The 13,775-nt window shown below is 39.0% G+C and overlaps 1 protein-coding gene across 1 annotated transcript in view; it reads right to left on the bottom strand.

Moving 5' to 3' along the window:
• LOC123500126 (EEF1A lysine methyltransferase 2-like) overlaps positions 1-12,853 on the bottom strand; it is a 122,556-nt gene extending 109,703 nt beyond the window's left edge. Inside the window, exon 1 of the mRNA XM_045248795.1 lies at positions 12,673-12,853. Coding sequence (XP_045104730.1) covers positions 12,673-12,710 — 38 coding nt within the window. The 5' untranslated portion in view covers positions 12,711-12,853. The remainder of the gene's footprint in view (positions 1-12,672) is intronic.
• Between the last annotated feature and the right edge of the window lie 922 nt (positions 12,854-13,775).

The following is a 13,775-nucleotide window of genomic DNA, read 5'->3' as shown; positions in this document are numbered from 1 at the left end:
ACCACCCTCTCACACATCTTAGCTACCACACTTGTAAGTGACACTGGTCTATAGTTCAATGGGTCTCTCTTGTTACCTGATTTATAGATTGGGACAATGTTAGCTCTTTTCCAGTCTTGGGGCACTACACCTTCCCTTAATGAGGCATCAATTACTTCACAAACTTTTTCTGCCAATTGCTCCTGCATTCTCTTAAAATCCATCCTGATACCCCATCAGGTCCCACAGCTTTTCTCACTTCTAAACTCCCCATCATGTTCTTGATCTCCTCCACAGTTACTTGAAACTCCTTCATAATCCCTTTCTGTTCCATTACCAGTGGTTTGTCAAAAGCAGTCTCCTTTGTGAATACCTTCCGAAAGCATCCATTCATAGCCTCTGCCATTTCCTGGGATCTTCACTGCATACTCCATTTACTTCTAAACTTTCAATACTTTCTCTATTTTTGATGTTGTTGTTCACATGTCTGTAAAAAGCCTTGGTTGGTCTTTACATTTATCAATTATATCCTTTTCTTGTTTCTTTCTTTCTTCTCTTCTAATCAACACATATTCATTTCTTGCTCTTTTGTAACTTTCCCACTGCTTAATCCGTCTTTTCCTTCTCCACCTCTTCCATGCATCCTCTTTTCTTGTTCTAGCCTTTTCACATCTATCGTTAAACCAGTCCTGCTTTCCAACTTCTCTATGTTGTCTTATTGGTACAAATTTTTCTCACCTTCTTTGTATATTTTTATAAATTCCTTCCACTTTTCATTTGCTCCTTAGCACTCTTGAATTTCATCCAATTTGTCTCTTGAAAGAATTTCTTTAGGTTTCCAAAATCTGTCTTGGCATAATTCCATCTTCCCACTTTATATTCTTCATTTCTTCTAGATTTCTCTTCATCTATCACCTTGAACTCCAAAACTGCATGATCACTCTTTGCTAAAGGGCACTCCACCCTCATCTCCTCAATGACCATTGGCTCTGTACTAAAGACCAAGTCCAGTCTTGACGATGCTCCCTCTCCTCCAAACCTAGTATCTTCTTTGACCCACTGAGTTAACACATTTTCCATTGCCAGTGTCAATAGTGTATTTCCCATGTTGTCTCTGATCCTTCCATTGACCAGTCCTCCCAACACACCTCTTTACAATTAAAATCTCCCATCATTATAGTTCGTTCACAGCCACCCAACATTTCTTCCAGACATGTTCCTGTATCACTTATCATTTCTTCATATTCCTGTACTGACCATGCATTTGTCTTAGGTGGTACGTACACCACTATGTAGTGCCTCTTTTTCCTTCATTAGTTTCTGCTCTGATCTTTAGCACTTCTGCCTTTCCCATACCTTCTTTCACTTGATCCACCTTTATATCTTTTTAACCAGCAACATCACTCCTCCTCCCATCTTACCTACTCTATTTCTTTTCCAAACATTATATTTCCTTCTCCAACCATCATCAGGTCTTCTCCCTCTCTCAGTTTTGTTTCAGTAAGACCCACAATATCTGGGTTCTTGTCCCTCAAGTAATCGTTGAGTTCTAAAATCCCGATATCACTCCATTTATGTTGGAATACATTACATTCCGCTCATACGTAAGTTTCTTTAGTCCTTTCTTACTGTACTTTTCTGGGTTATGAACCACTTCCTCAGTCTCATATCCAAGATTCTCCAGAAAAACTCTTTCTTCTCCTCTTCTGTCCTCTCTTCATTTTTTTTCAAAGCCTCCTTTCTCAACTCATTTAACATTTCTCTTTCCTTTTCACCGAGATCTCTTCTCAACCAAATCTTCCTTGTTGTTTCCTGCTGGGCTAGCCTCCATGACTTCTCCACCAATTCATCTACATCCTTTTGTGACTTAAGTTTGATTCTTGTGTGTGTGTGTGTGTGTGTGTGTGTGTGTATTTACCTAATTGTATTTACCTAATTGTAACATACGGGAAAAGAGCTATGCTCGTGTTGTCCCGTCTCCATATCTATTAATGTCCAGCTTTTTCTTAAAATCATGAATATTCCTTGCGTTGACCACTTCCACGTCTAAACTATTCCATGCTTCCACCCTTCTATGAGGGAAGCTATATTTTTTCACATCTCTCCTATAAGTGGCCATTTTAGTTTTTCCCATGCCCTCTCGACATTCTTCCATTCCACATACACAGATCTTCCCTATCCATTTTTCCATGCCAATCATCACTCTGTATATTGCTATCAGGTCTCCCCTTTCTCTTCTGTTTTCCAGGGTTGGAAGTTGCATTCTTTTCAGTCTGTCTTCATAAGTCAAATCTCTTAAGTCAGGCACCATTTTCGTTGCAGCCCTCTGTACTTTCTCTAGTTTCCTTATGTGTTTCTTTAAGTTCGGAGCCCACTGTATTGTTGCATATTCAAGCCTCGGTCTTATCATTGCAGTAATTATTTTCTTCATCATTTCTTCATCTAGATATACGAACGCCACTCTTATGTTCCTCAATAAGTTCAATACTTCTCCAATTATTTTGTTTATATGTCTCTCTGGCGATAGGTCATTGGTAATTGTCACCCCAAGGTCTTTTTCTTCATGACTGGTTTTATGTCTTCATTTCCTATCTTGTACATACTCCTGATTCTTCTTTCACTCTTGCCAAACTCTATTTTCTTGCATTTTGTCGTGTTGAACTCCATTTGCCATGTACAGCTCCATTTCCATATTCTGTCCAAGTCTTCCTGGAGTAGTTCGCAATCTTTGTCACATCTCACTTTTCGTAACAATTTTGCATCGTCTGCAAATAGGCTCACATAACTGGACACCCCATCCACCATGTCATTTATGTAGACTGCGAACATTACTGGTGCCAACACTGATCCCTGTGGAACTCCACTCTCCACCAATCCCCATTCTGATGGTCTGTCCTTAATTATTGTTCTCATTTCTCTTCCTACCAAAAGTCTTCCATCCATTTTAGTAAACTGCCATGCACTCCTCCTACCATTTCAAGTTTCCAGATCAGTCTCTGGTGTGGTACCTTATCAAAGGCCTTTTTTAAATCCAGATATATTCCATCAGCCCAACCATCTCTTTCCTGTATTACATCTATCACCCTCGAATAGTAACATATCAGGTTTGTCGTGCATGAACGCCCTTTTCTAAAACCAAATTGACACTCACAAAGTATGTCATTTTTCTCCAAGAAGTCTGTCCATCTATTCTTCACCACCCTCTCACACATCTTAGCTACCACACTTGTAAGTGACACTGGTCTATAGTTCAATGGGTCTCTCTTGTTACCTGATTTATAGATTGGGACAATGTTAGCTCTTTTCCAGTCTTGGGGCACTACGCCTTCCCTTAATGAGGCATCAATTACTTCACAAACTTTTTCTGCCAATTGCTCCTGCATTCTCTTAAAATCCATCCTGATACCCCATCAGGTCCCACAGCTTTTCTCACTTCTAAACTCCCCATCATGTTCTTGATCTCCTCCACCGTTACTTGAAACTCCTTCATAATCCCTTTCTGTTCCATTACCAGTGGTTTGTCAAAAGCAGTCTCCTTTGTGAATACCTTCCGAAAGCATCCATTCATAGCCTCTGCCATTTCCTGGGATCTTCACTGTATACTCCATTTACTTCTAAACTTTCAATACTTTCTCTATTTTTGATGTTGTTGTTCACATGTCTGTAAAAAAGCCTTGGTTGGTCTTTACATTTATCAATTATATCCTTTTCTTGTTTCTTTCTTTCTTCTCTTCTAATCAACACATATTCATTTCTTGCTCTTTTGTAACTTTCCCACTGCTTAATCCGTCTTTTCCTTCTCCACCTCTTCCATGCATCCTCTTTTCTTGTTCTAGCCTTTTCACATCTATCGTTAAACCAGTCCTGCTTTCCAACTTCTCTATGTTGTCTTATTGGTACAAATTTTTCTCACCTTCTTTGTATATTTTATAAATTCCTTCCACTTTTCATTTGCTCCTTAGCACTCTTGAATTTCATCCAATTTGTCTCTTGAAAGAATTTCTTTAGGTTTCCAAAATCTGTCTTGGCATAATTCCATCTTCCCACTTTATATTCTTCATTTCTTCTAGATTTCTCTTCGTCTATCACCTTGAACTCCAAAACTGCATGATCACTCTTTGCTAAAGGGCACTCCACCCTCATCTCCTCAATGACCATTGGCTCTGTACTAAAGACCAAGTCCAGTCTTGACGATGCTCCCTCTCCTCCAAACCTAGTATCTTCTTTGACCCACTGAGTTAACACATTTTCCATTGCCAGTGTCAATAGTGTATTTCCCATGTTGTCTCTGATCCTTCCATTGACCAGTCCTCCCAACACACCTCTTTACAATTAAAATCTCCCATCATTATAGTTCGTTCACAGCCACCCAACATTTCTTCCAGACATGTTCCTGTATCACTTATCATTTCTTCATATTCCTGTACTGACCATGCATTTGTCTTAGGTGGTACGTACACCACTATGTAGTGCCTCTTTTTCCTTCATTAGTTTCTGCTCTGATCTTTAGCACTTCTGCCTTTCCCATACCTTTTTCACTTGATCCACCTTTATATCTTTTTAACCAGCAACATCACTCCTCCTCCCATCTTACCTACTCTATTTCTTTTCCAAACGTTATATTTCCCTTCTCCAACCTTCATCAGGTCTTCTCCCTCTCTCAGTTTTGTTTCAGTAAGACCCACAATATCTGGGTTCTTGTCCCTCAAGTAATCGTTGAGTTCTAAAATCCCCGATATCACTCCATTTATGTTGGAATACATTACATTTCGCTCATATGTAAGTTTCTTCAGTCCTTTCTTGCTATACTTTTCTGGGTTATGAACCACTTCCTCAGTCTCATATCCAAGATTCTCCAGAAAAACTCTTTCTTCTCCTCTTCTGTCCTCTCTTCATTTTTTTTCAAAGCCTCCTTTCTCAACTCATTTAACATTTCTCTTTCCTTTTCACCGAGATCTCTTCTCGGTTATTCATTACGGTTGCCTGGTGGTCACCCAGCCAGCCTTTCCCCTATGTAAAGAGTTCAGAGCTCATGCTGACCGATCTTCAGGTAGGACTGAAACCACATCACACACCACACACACCAGGAAAGTGAGGCTACAACCCCTCAAATTACATCCTGTACCAATTTACTGTTAGGTGAACAGGGGCTACACATTAAGACGCTTGCCCATTTGCCTCACAGTACCCGGGACTAAAACCCAGGCCTTCTCAGTTGTGAGTCAAGTGCTAACCATTACACTATGTGGTGTATGTGTGTGTGTGTGTGTGTGTGTGTGTGTGTGTGTGTGTGTGTGTGTGTGTGTGTGTGTGTGTGTGTGTGTGTGCGTGTGTGTGTGTGTGTCTTCTCATTGACAAATTATCAAGAGTCTTGTATTATCAAAAGATGAAACAGTCTTGAAAACCTGACAAATCATCTCTGTAGCCTTAGAAAAAAGTCATACTGCAAGAGTAGATCGTTCGGGTTAAACCTTCATGAAAATATTCTTTCCTCAATAAACACATGCATATAATATTTAGGGGTCAATTTGCTGTTTCACACAACCATGGTATCTGTAATGTGGCTATGTATTTTTTCTGGTTAGAAACAAAATTAAATGACTGATGGCGTAAGTCATTTCCATCGCAAAATTAATATTTTTTTTGTTTTGGCTATTTTTTGAACAACTTATACTTACCTCTCATTCCCAATGATCTTGAGAGACTTGTGGAAAATCAGAGTTTTTGAGGTGAAGGAGCATCAAAACTAGTAATGTCCATTATAAAAACAAAGGTCAGAAATCAATAAAATCACATTAAAAATACTCTGAAAATATTTTGATGGTAGAGGCGGCAGCTGGGTGCGGTGTTGCTTTGTATACGCTAAGCAACACTGCAAATGCTATGCTTAAGGCTGTATCCATTACATCACAGCCCCCAAGAGGTTCTTAACACATTCCCCATGATTGGCAGCGTGGCAAACACTCCCATACTGCAATACAAATAATTTGTCATCACGTCAGTGCTGGTCAAGCCAGCAAAGCGAGAAGAGTAGAGTGTTGTCTTTGAGAACACTTAAACGAGCTGGCAACCTCAAAGTCTTTGCCCATCAGTGGGTCACATCGCATACCATGAAAAATCTATAACTCCTCTGCAATACAACTCACCAGTGGACATACAGGCAACCCCCGCTTAACGAAGGTTCACACAACGAAATTTCGCTACAACGAAGGTTTCATTTTACTACCATCTGCTCGTTTAACGAACACCAAACTCACTTTAACGAAGTTTTATCCAGGTAATTTTTTCCAAGTATCACGCAAGCCAACAAGCTTTAGAATACACCAGCGCCTCTCGTGGACAACACGCGCACCACTCACTCCCCCTGTTCAAAACAATAACAGCGTCAACAGCAGCTCGTCTTTCCTCGCTCAACTTACCATCAAAACGCCCTGCAATGTCGCCTACCATTGCTAAGAAGACCAGGAAGTCTCTTACTCTCGAAGTGAAGCTGGATATTATTCACAGACACGAGAGAGGCAAGAAAACTAATAGCATTGCTTGCCACCATCTTGACTCCATCTACTGTCTCTACTATTTAAGAAGGCTGGTGAGACCGTATCTTCCTTGCAAGCTAAAAGAACCACCTGAACTCATGACTTTACAATGGATAAAATGGAAAGCCTTGTGGAAGTTTTGTATGTGATACAATGATGCGCCCTTTGTTTACATTCCACAGGTTGTCGGTTAGTGTCTTTCCCGTTTCACTCTCCCTCCCTTCATAAATTCAAGATCATCAACATTATAAAGTTACGTACATAAATACATTAGTGTACATTATGACTTAAATTTAACTGCCTAAATGCTTAACTTCATAATTTTTACTTTCATTAAACCTTTCACTGTACTATGATGCACTCTCACTTTGTTTACTCTGAATGGAAGTTCAAGTCAGGGGTTAAACTTGTTATAATCAGTTCACTTAACAAAATTTCGCTTAATGAAGGGTTTTTAAGAACGTAATCCCTTCATTAAGTTGGGGTTGCCTGTACTTTATTTGTCGATATTCAGTACATCTCTATACTGTACTATATTTTTTTCTTTCCTAAATCTATTTATATATTTTTGTCTCTTTGTTTTCCATATTTAGAAAATGAATGCTACACGGTTTTATGGTCAACTTAGTTCAACAGAAGAGAGAGAGAAGATAAAATAAGATAATAAAGATGATATCAGGAAAATTATGAAATCACAAAAAGATCAATAAAGAAAATTATTGAAGCTTATCAAGGAAAGTCCAATTGTGATATCTCAGTTTGAAATATTTGTTATAAAAAAGTTTTATGTTGTTCTGAAGGAAAAATGCAAGATAATATATTTTCTTACATGTATTAGAAAAAAAGAGTATTTTTCAGTTAATTTTTATATCAGATATTTTTTTATTTTGTTTTGTTTCTTTACATATATTTATTAATACATGCAATTAAAAAGGGTCACCAATTGCAGGGTTTTTACAAATTGTCCACATAATATCAGGAAAAATATAAAACATTTATAAAAAAAAAAAAGTAATTGAAGCTTGTCAAAGAAAGTCCAATTATGATATCTGTTTCAATGATTTGTTATAGAAAAGTTTTATGTTCTTCTGAAGGAGAAAACTGCCAGATAAAATAGCTTTTTTTTTACATATATTAGAAAGAAAATATGGAAACATGGAAGATTATTTTATATAATTTTTATAACACTAAAAATGAAATAAGCTTCATATTACTTATCAATTAGTGTTTATTATGTCCCCCTACACATACTGTTTATTGTAATTTTACTATATCACCACATTTCTTTTAAGATTAAAATGTGATGTATGTGAAAACTTGTACAACCCACCGGTGTCACATCGCAACAGTGGATAATAACTGATAACCCACTGATGGGTCATATCGCAGGGAACATGTCAACAAACCCAACTTTCAAGCCAGCTGGCCAGGGCCGTTGTTGTGTTCGTAGCTGTTCGGCTATTCACAACTGTCCAGACGCAAACCACGCTTGCACAATAAGGTACAATAAGGTGTGTAATATCTGTATCTATTTATTTATTTACTTATATTCTTGTAATGTATACTATCTATATTTTTGATACTCTACCCTTATGTCTTTGTCCAGGGTGTGGGTGGAAAGGCCCATCCTCCTCCTTTGTTGTATTTCACTATCAATGCAACAATAAATTTAATCAATCAATCAATCACCCAATGTTTACAAAGATTTGTTGATGAACAAAGTTGTTCACAAGTGACTGTGACAGCACACCAAGTAATTTGCAAGAAAGACTGGCCAAGTTTATAATGTACCAAGAGAATGTCTTATGACAGTAATCATTACAAGCTGACTCCTAACATACAACAAAATGAAAATTTTGTTTTTTTCTTCTAGGATCCTCAAACCAGGTGAACAAGCCTATCATTGTGTAATGCAGGTAATTTTGGTAACTGCATGAAGGCTATTTAATGATTCTTGACTACACCTACACAATATAAACATGTACACATTTTTCTTTAAAATAGAGTGGTGTATAGATTCATATAAGGTTTTCTTTACCAAAAAAAACTAAACAATATGCTTCCCCGTGCTTCAAAACATGATAATGATTACATTTCTTATTTCTTACACAACATAGCAATGTATACACTTTCTTGTGAAAATGTTGCTGTGTACTGGATTTATAAATGGTCTTCTCATTATAAAATAAGGAATATGCTCCATGTTTCAAAACACTGGCCAGACACCTATGAACAAGCAGTCAGCTGCGAACATGAATTAAGGCATTTTCAGTAGCATCATCGTAAGGCCAAATATGTGTACTGGTTGCGGCAAAGAGAAGGAAACCTTAAGATCCTTATTCAAAGAGCCACCATAAAAATTCTTATACTCTGCACTTTCTAATGTTTATTAAATGTATTGTTATTTTTAGAGTACAGAATATTAGTTGTGGAGAACAAGGGACACAAATAGGGAATACATGTATAAAGATTTGTGACAACATGGAGAGTATAAATAGTACTAGCTCATAGGAAGGCTCAGCCTCTTGCTCGCTTGGACATGCACAGAGGTACATTAATCTCCCGCTCATACACCTCATGGGATCGAATACGCCACATGGAACATCTAGACTGGGTAGTTAACCTGTATCTGTCCTTGCTAATGCCGGTAGACTAGCCTGAGTCTGTCTAAACCCCCTTGTGTGTGTGCGGCCGTCTGGAGACGCCCAACAAGTAGGAGAAACTGAGAAGGAGAGAGAGATGAGTGACAAGGGAGACACCAGGGGAAGGATCTCTGCAGCTAGACTGCCACTTGAATCCACTGTGCCCCTAGCTTGCCGCATAGGCCATGTGTCAGGTTAAATAAGGTAGTGGTAGGACTGGTTTTCATAGCGTACCTTTTGATGTACGGGCATTAGCAACCAACAGAGAAAGAGAGAAAGTATATTTTTGTTACTTTTTGTCATTAACGTTTGTATTTTTCTTTACCCAGTTAGTTTTGACTTGTCCCAGGGAGGACAGAAAGGGTAAACAGTTTGTACCTGGTACTTGGGATCAGTACACTGGTGCCAGGGACCAGTACAGTGGTGGCAGCAAAAATAAGTGCCTCAGTACATATGTTTAGGTTCATGCTGAATAAGACAGTGCTGAGGACACCATTGGTGCTGCCAGACAACTGTGATCTCAATCCCTGGGAGAACTCTTCGCACACATCAGTCACCCTAAGTGAGTACTGTTGTCAAGATATAAATTATAAAACACAATAGCAAGGTGGAAGAGTTTGGAAATTTATTCCTTGATGGTAGTATTATAGGCCAATAGTGTTTCATCATTTGTATGTACCAAGGAACGAGCAACCTCAAAACAGTGGGTCTTAAGTCCTTGCAAGATGTACATTCATTTGATCTGGACAGGCTAGTTTTGAAGGTGTTCCGCTGTAGATGTATGGCTGCAGTTTTCTGACGCCTCTAAAATTGAATTCCAGCAACACTTAGCAGATAATGTATTTTACCATCATTTATTACTCTACACTATAAGGATTTGCAGCAATATTATAATTTTATTCACCTAATAATTCCACTATTGAATCGAAGTCAAGACTAGTAGCATGGAATCAGACAACAGCCAGGACAGACAAATGTGATATGTTACTAGCTACCAGCAGCTCATTAATTTATTTTCACCCCATATGTTTGACTCTGGTTCTCTCCAGTATGCCACACAATAACTATACATACTTATCTTTATATATAGTACCCACTTCCATGGCCTAAAACATCTCTTACTATTCCACCTTATTCGAAATGTAACTCCTTTTCAATCTCATTCCCTGAGGTTAATGGAGTAGCTGCACACTGATTGGCTTAAAAGTGTTAGCCAATTGTGGGCAAATGAAGGCAAACAGTTTTGAGAGGCACTTGCAACAATTTGCTAAAAGTTGCCTCTGTCTGACTACATCAACCCCCAGCCACGCTGCTACTAAAAATGCCTTCAGTGTTCATAGCTACCCGACCTTTGTTTGAAAACAAAACTGACACCCAAACAGCTCCAAACACAACACCAGACACCCCCAAAGGGTTATTAACCAAACTTATTGTAATAACCTTGCCTATTACATTGGGTATGGGGCACTTTCCTAATCAATTTGTCCATCTAGCTTTTCTTGTTTCCTGGCTCCCCTACCACAGCTCTTTCATTCAGCTGATAGGACATGGGAATGAAAAAGTGCCAACCAAAACTAACCTAACCCTAACTTTACCCTAACTTAGTCTAACCTAACTTAATCTAGTCTAGCTAACATAACCTAGCTGAGGTGACACACACTGCTGATACATCTTCCCCAGAACCCCTCTGACCAAAAACATGGTTAGGGTACATTAGTTAGGTTAGGTTAGTTTTAGTTATCATATTTTGATTCCCACGTCATGTCAGCTCACCTGGTTTACTCACCTGGTTAGCCACCCTTAGCTCCCAAACCAGAAAAATACAATGAAGAGTAGGAAAAAGGTAGCTAGGAAAATGGGTACGCCTGTCAACTTTAGATGTAGATTACTGGATGATTGTAACAAACTGTGAGTGGACTGGAATGTGTACCCATTGAAACTGTTCAGAAATGCAGGATATATTATTGTGCAGCAAACAGCAGCACATGTGTATATGCATATTACTCCACAAAGTCGTACAGAATGTCGCCTAAATGACTGTGAAGGGCTGATTTGAAGGATGGCAGCAAGTTCAGAGCAACAACATGGTCAGGCAAAGAATTCCATAAACGGACACACCGGAATGAGAACAATCGAGATCTAAGATCCACTGAACTGTACTGGTGAGCTAATTTAAAACGGTGTCCACGAGTATGTGCATGTGGTGTTGTGATGAATAAATCTTCGGGAGAGATAGAACACTCAGAGTGGAAAATCTTCCAGTACTTTATTATGTCAGCACAAGTAAGGCATCCACATATAGAGTGAAAGAGCCACAAAAGGGGAGCCAGGAAACAAGAAGAGCTGGAGGGACGACTCCATTGGGACAGTGCCAGGTTTAATTAGTAACCCTTGCGGGTTGTGGTACAGCAGATATAGCCAGAAATGTAGCATTGGCTCCAAACACAACACCAGACCCCCCCAAAGGATTACTAGCCAAACCCAATGTAACAACCTAGCTTATTATATTGGGTTTGGAGCACTTTCTTAATGAATTTGCCCATCTAGCTCTTCTTGTTTCCCAGCTCCCTTACCACAGCTCTTTCATTCAGCTGACAGGACGTGGGAATGAAAAAAATGCTAACCACACTAACTTAAGTACTGATGACAAGGTCGCTGTGCGACTGATACAGGATAACCTAGATGGGCCCTTGTGGCCCTTTGTTATCCTATTATTTATGTTATGTTATGTTAACCTAACCTGGTCTAACCTAACCTAATCTAGCCTACCTAACGTAACCTAGTTGAGGCGACACACACCGCTGATACGTCTTCCCCGGAACCCCTCTAACCAATAGCATGGTTAAGGTACATTAGCAAGGTTATGAAAAGTTAAAATCAGGGTTAGGTTAGTTTAGGTTATCATATTTTAATCCCCACGTCATATCAGCTGAGTGAAAGAGCTGCGAAAAGAGAGCCGGAAAACGAGAAGAGCTGGAGGGACGACTCCATTGGGACAGTGCCGGGTTTGATTAGTAACAGCTTAGGCTTAGGGGGTTGTAGTGTAGCGGATACAGCCGGAATTGTAGTGTTGGCAACACTGCTCAACATAAACAGAGCAACGCTCGCCGCCGCGCATTCAGCTGTCGCCGCCGCCATCAAGGTATTCTCACAGTTTTTCATGTAATTTTGTTGATTTCCGATCACTTTTGAAATGCACATCACTCGACTTAATGCTCCTCCACCCAAAAACCCCGATTTTCCACAGGTTCACCAAGACCGTTGGGAATGAGAGGTAGGCATAAGTTGGAGTTAAAAAAAAAAAAAGGTCATAACTTGAAATAAATGCACTTGCGATGGAAACTGACATATATCATCAATCATTTCACAACATTTCTCACCAGAAAAAAAAGGTAAACCACATCAAAGATTCCATGGTTAGGTGTAGCTGCAAATTGACCGATTTAGGAATGCAAGGATTTTGATATAGGAGTGGCATTATTATCTGTGAGAATATGTGCGCTGCTGTCACTCACTATTCTTTGGTACCCAGCTGAGAAGACGGCAGCTCCATCACCTGTTATTTATTCACCGTTGCCAATGTTTGCAGAATGCAGAGAAAGCTGAACGGCGCACTGCTCTCAAAATATCGACATGTATGATTGTTTATAGCAATTTACATTTACCCATTCATTTCTGCAATAAAAAGTGTTATATGTTTCTGTGTTACCAATTTGAGCTCGTAACGTCCCGCTTTTCGCTTTTCATATCTAGTGATCATATATATATATATATATATATATATATATATATATATATATATATATATATATATATATATATATATATATATATATATATATATATATATATATATATATATATATATATATATATATATATATATTTTTTTTAATTATCCCTCAAGTCTCGCAAAAATTTCAGGGTAATCATAGGCGTTTTCAGTGGCATTTTGCAGAAGGGGAATGGTCCAAAAAGCGTTCGCCCACATAGGCGAACACCTTTGGAAGCTGTTCGCTTGTGTTCGCTCTCAGAGTCACGTGATAGCGAGCACTGACGCTGATTGGCTGCGAGACGAGTTGCCAACTTTGTAAGTTATAAATCAATAAAAATACTATTATGAGGAACATGAAGATATGATAAGTATTATTATGTAAAGGAAATACATTTACTGATATTGAAATTCATAAGAATTCTCCTTGCAGTTTGAATTAAATGAAAACAGTCTTGCACTCTCGAGACATCTGGGACTACGCACTCTGGTTGGACCCAAGATGTATTATAGTCTAATACATCTTGGCTGGACAAAGGTGCACACTTTTTTATTTTATTTATACCATATGGGCTTTTCACGGGAGTTTATGGGCTAAAGGGGATAATTTTGTGGGGTACCTCCTATCTCAAAGCCCACCCGCTAGGAAACCGTTACCCCGAGTGAGGAAGCCTAACCTACACTCGGACCGTGGACAGGATTTGAACCTGTGCGCTTGAAGACCCCTCGGACCCCAAAGCACGCATGTTTCCACTGTACCACGGCGGCCACCACTTGCTCACGCTTCTCATTTCAAAGCTTGTGACTTCGACTTTGACTTCCAGTTATGTGAGAATTTCGTAGGTT

The sequence above is a fragment of the Portunus trituberculatus genome, chromosome 50, assembly GCF_017591435.1.
Source record: "Portunus trituberculatus isolate SZX2019 chromosome 50, ASM1759143v1, whole genome shotgun sequence".
Classification (NCBI taxonomy): domain Eukaryota; kingdom Metazoa; phylum Arthropoda; class Malacostraca; order Decapoda; family Portunidae; genus Portunus; species Portunus trituberculatus.
The sequence above is the reverse complement of the archived record's forward strand: the minus strand, read 5'-3'. Positions and strand labels throughout refer to the sequence as shown.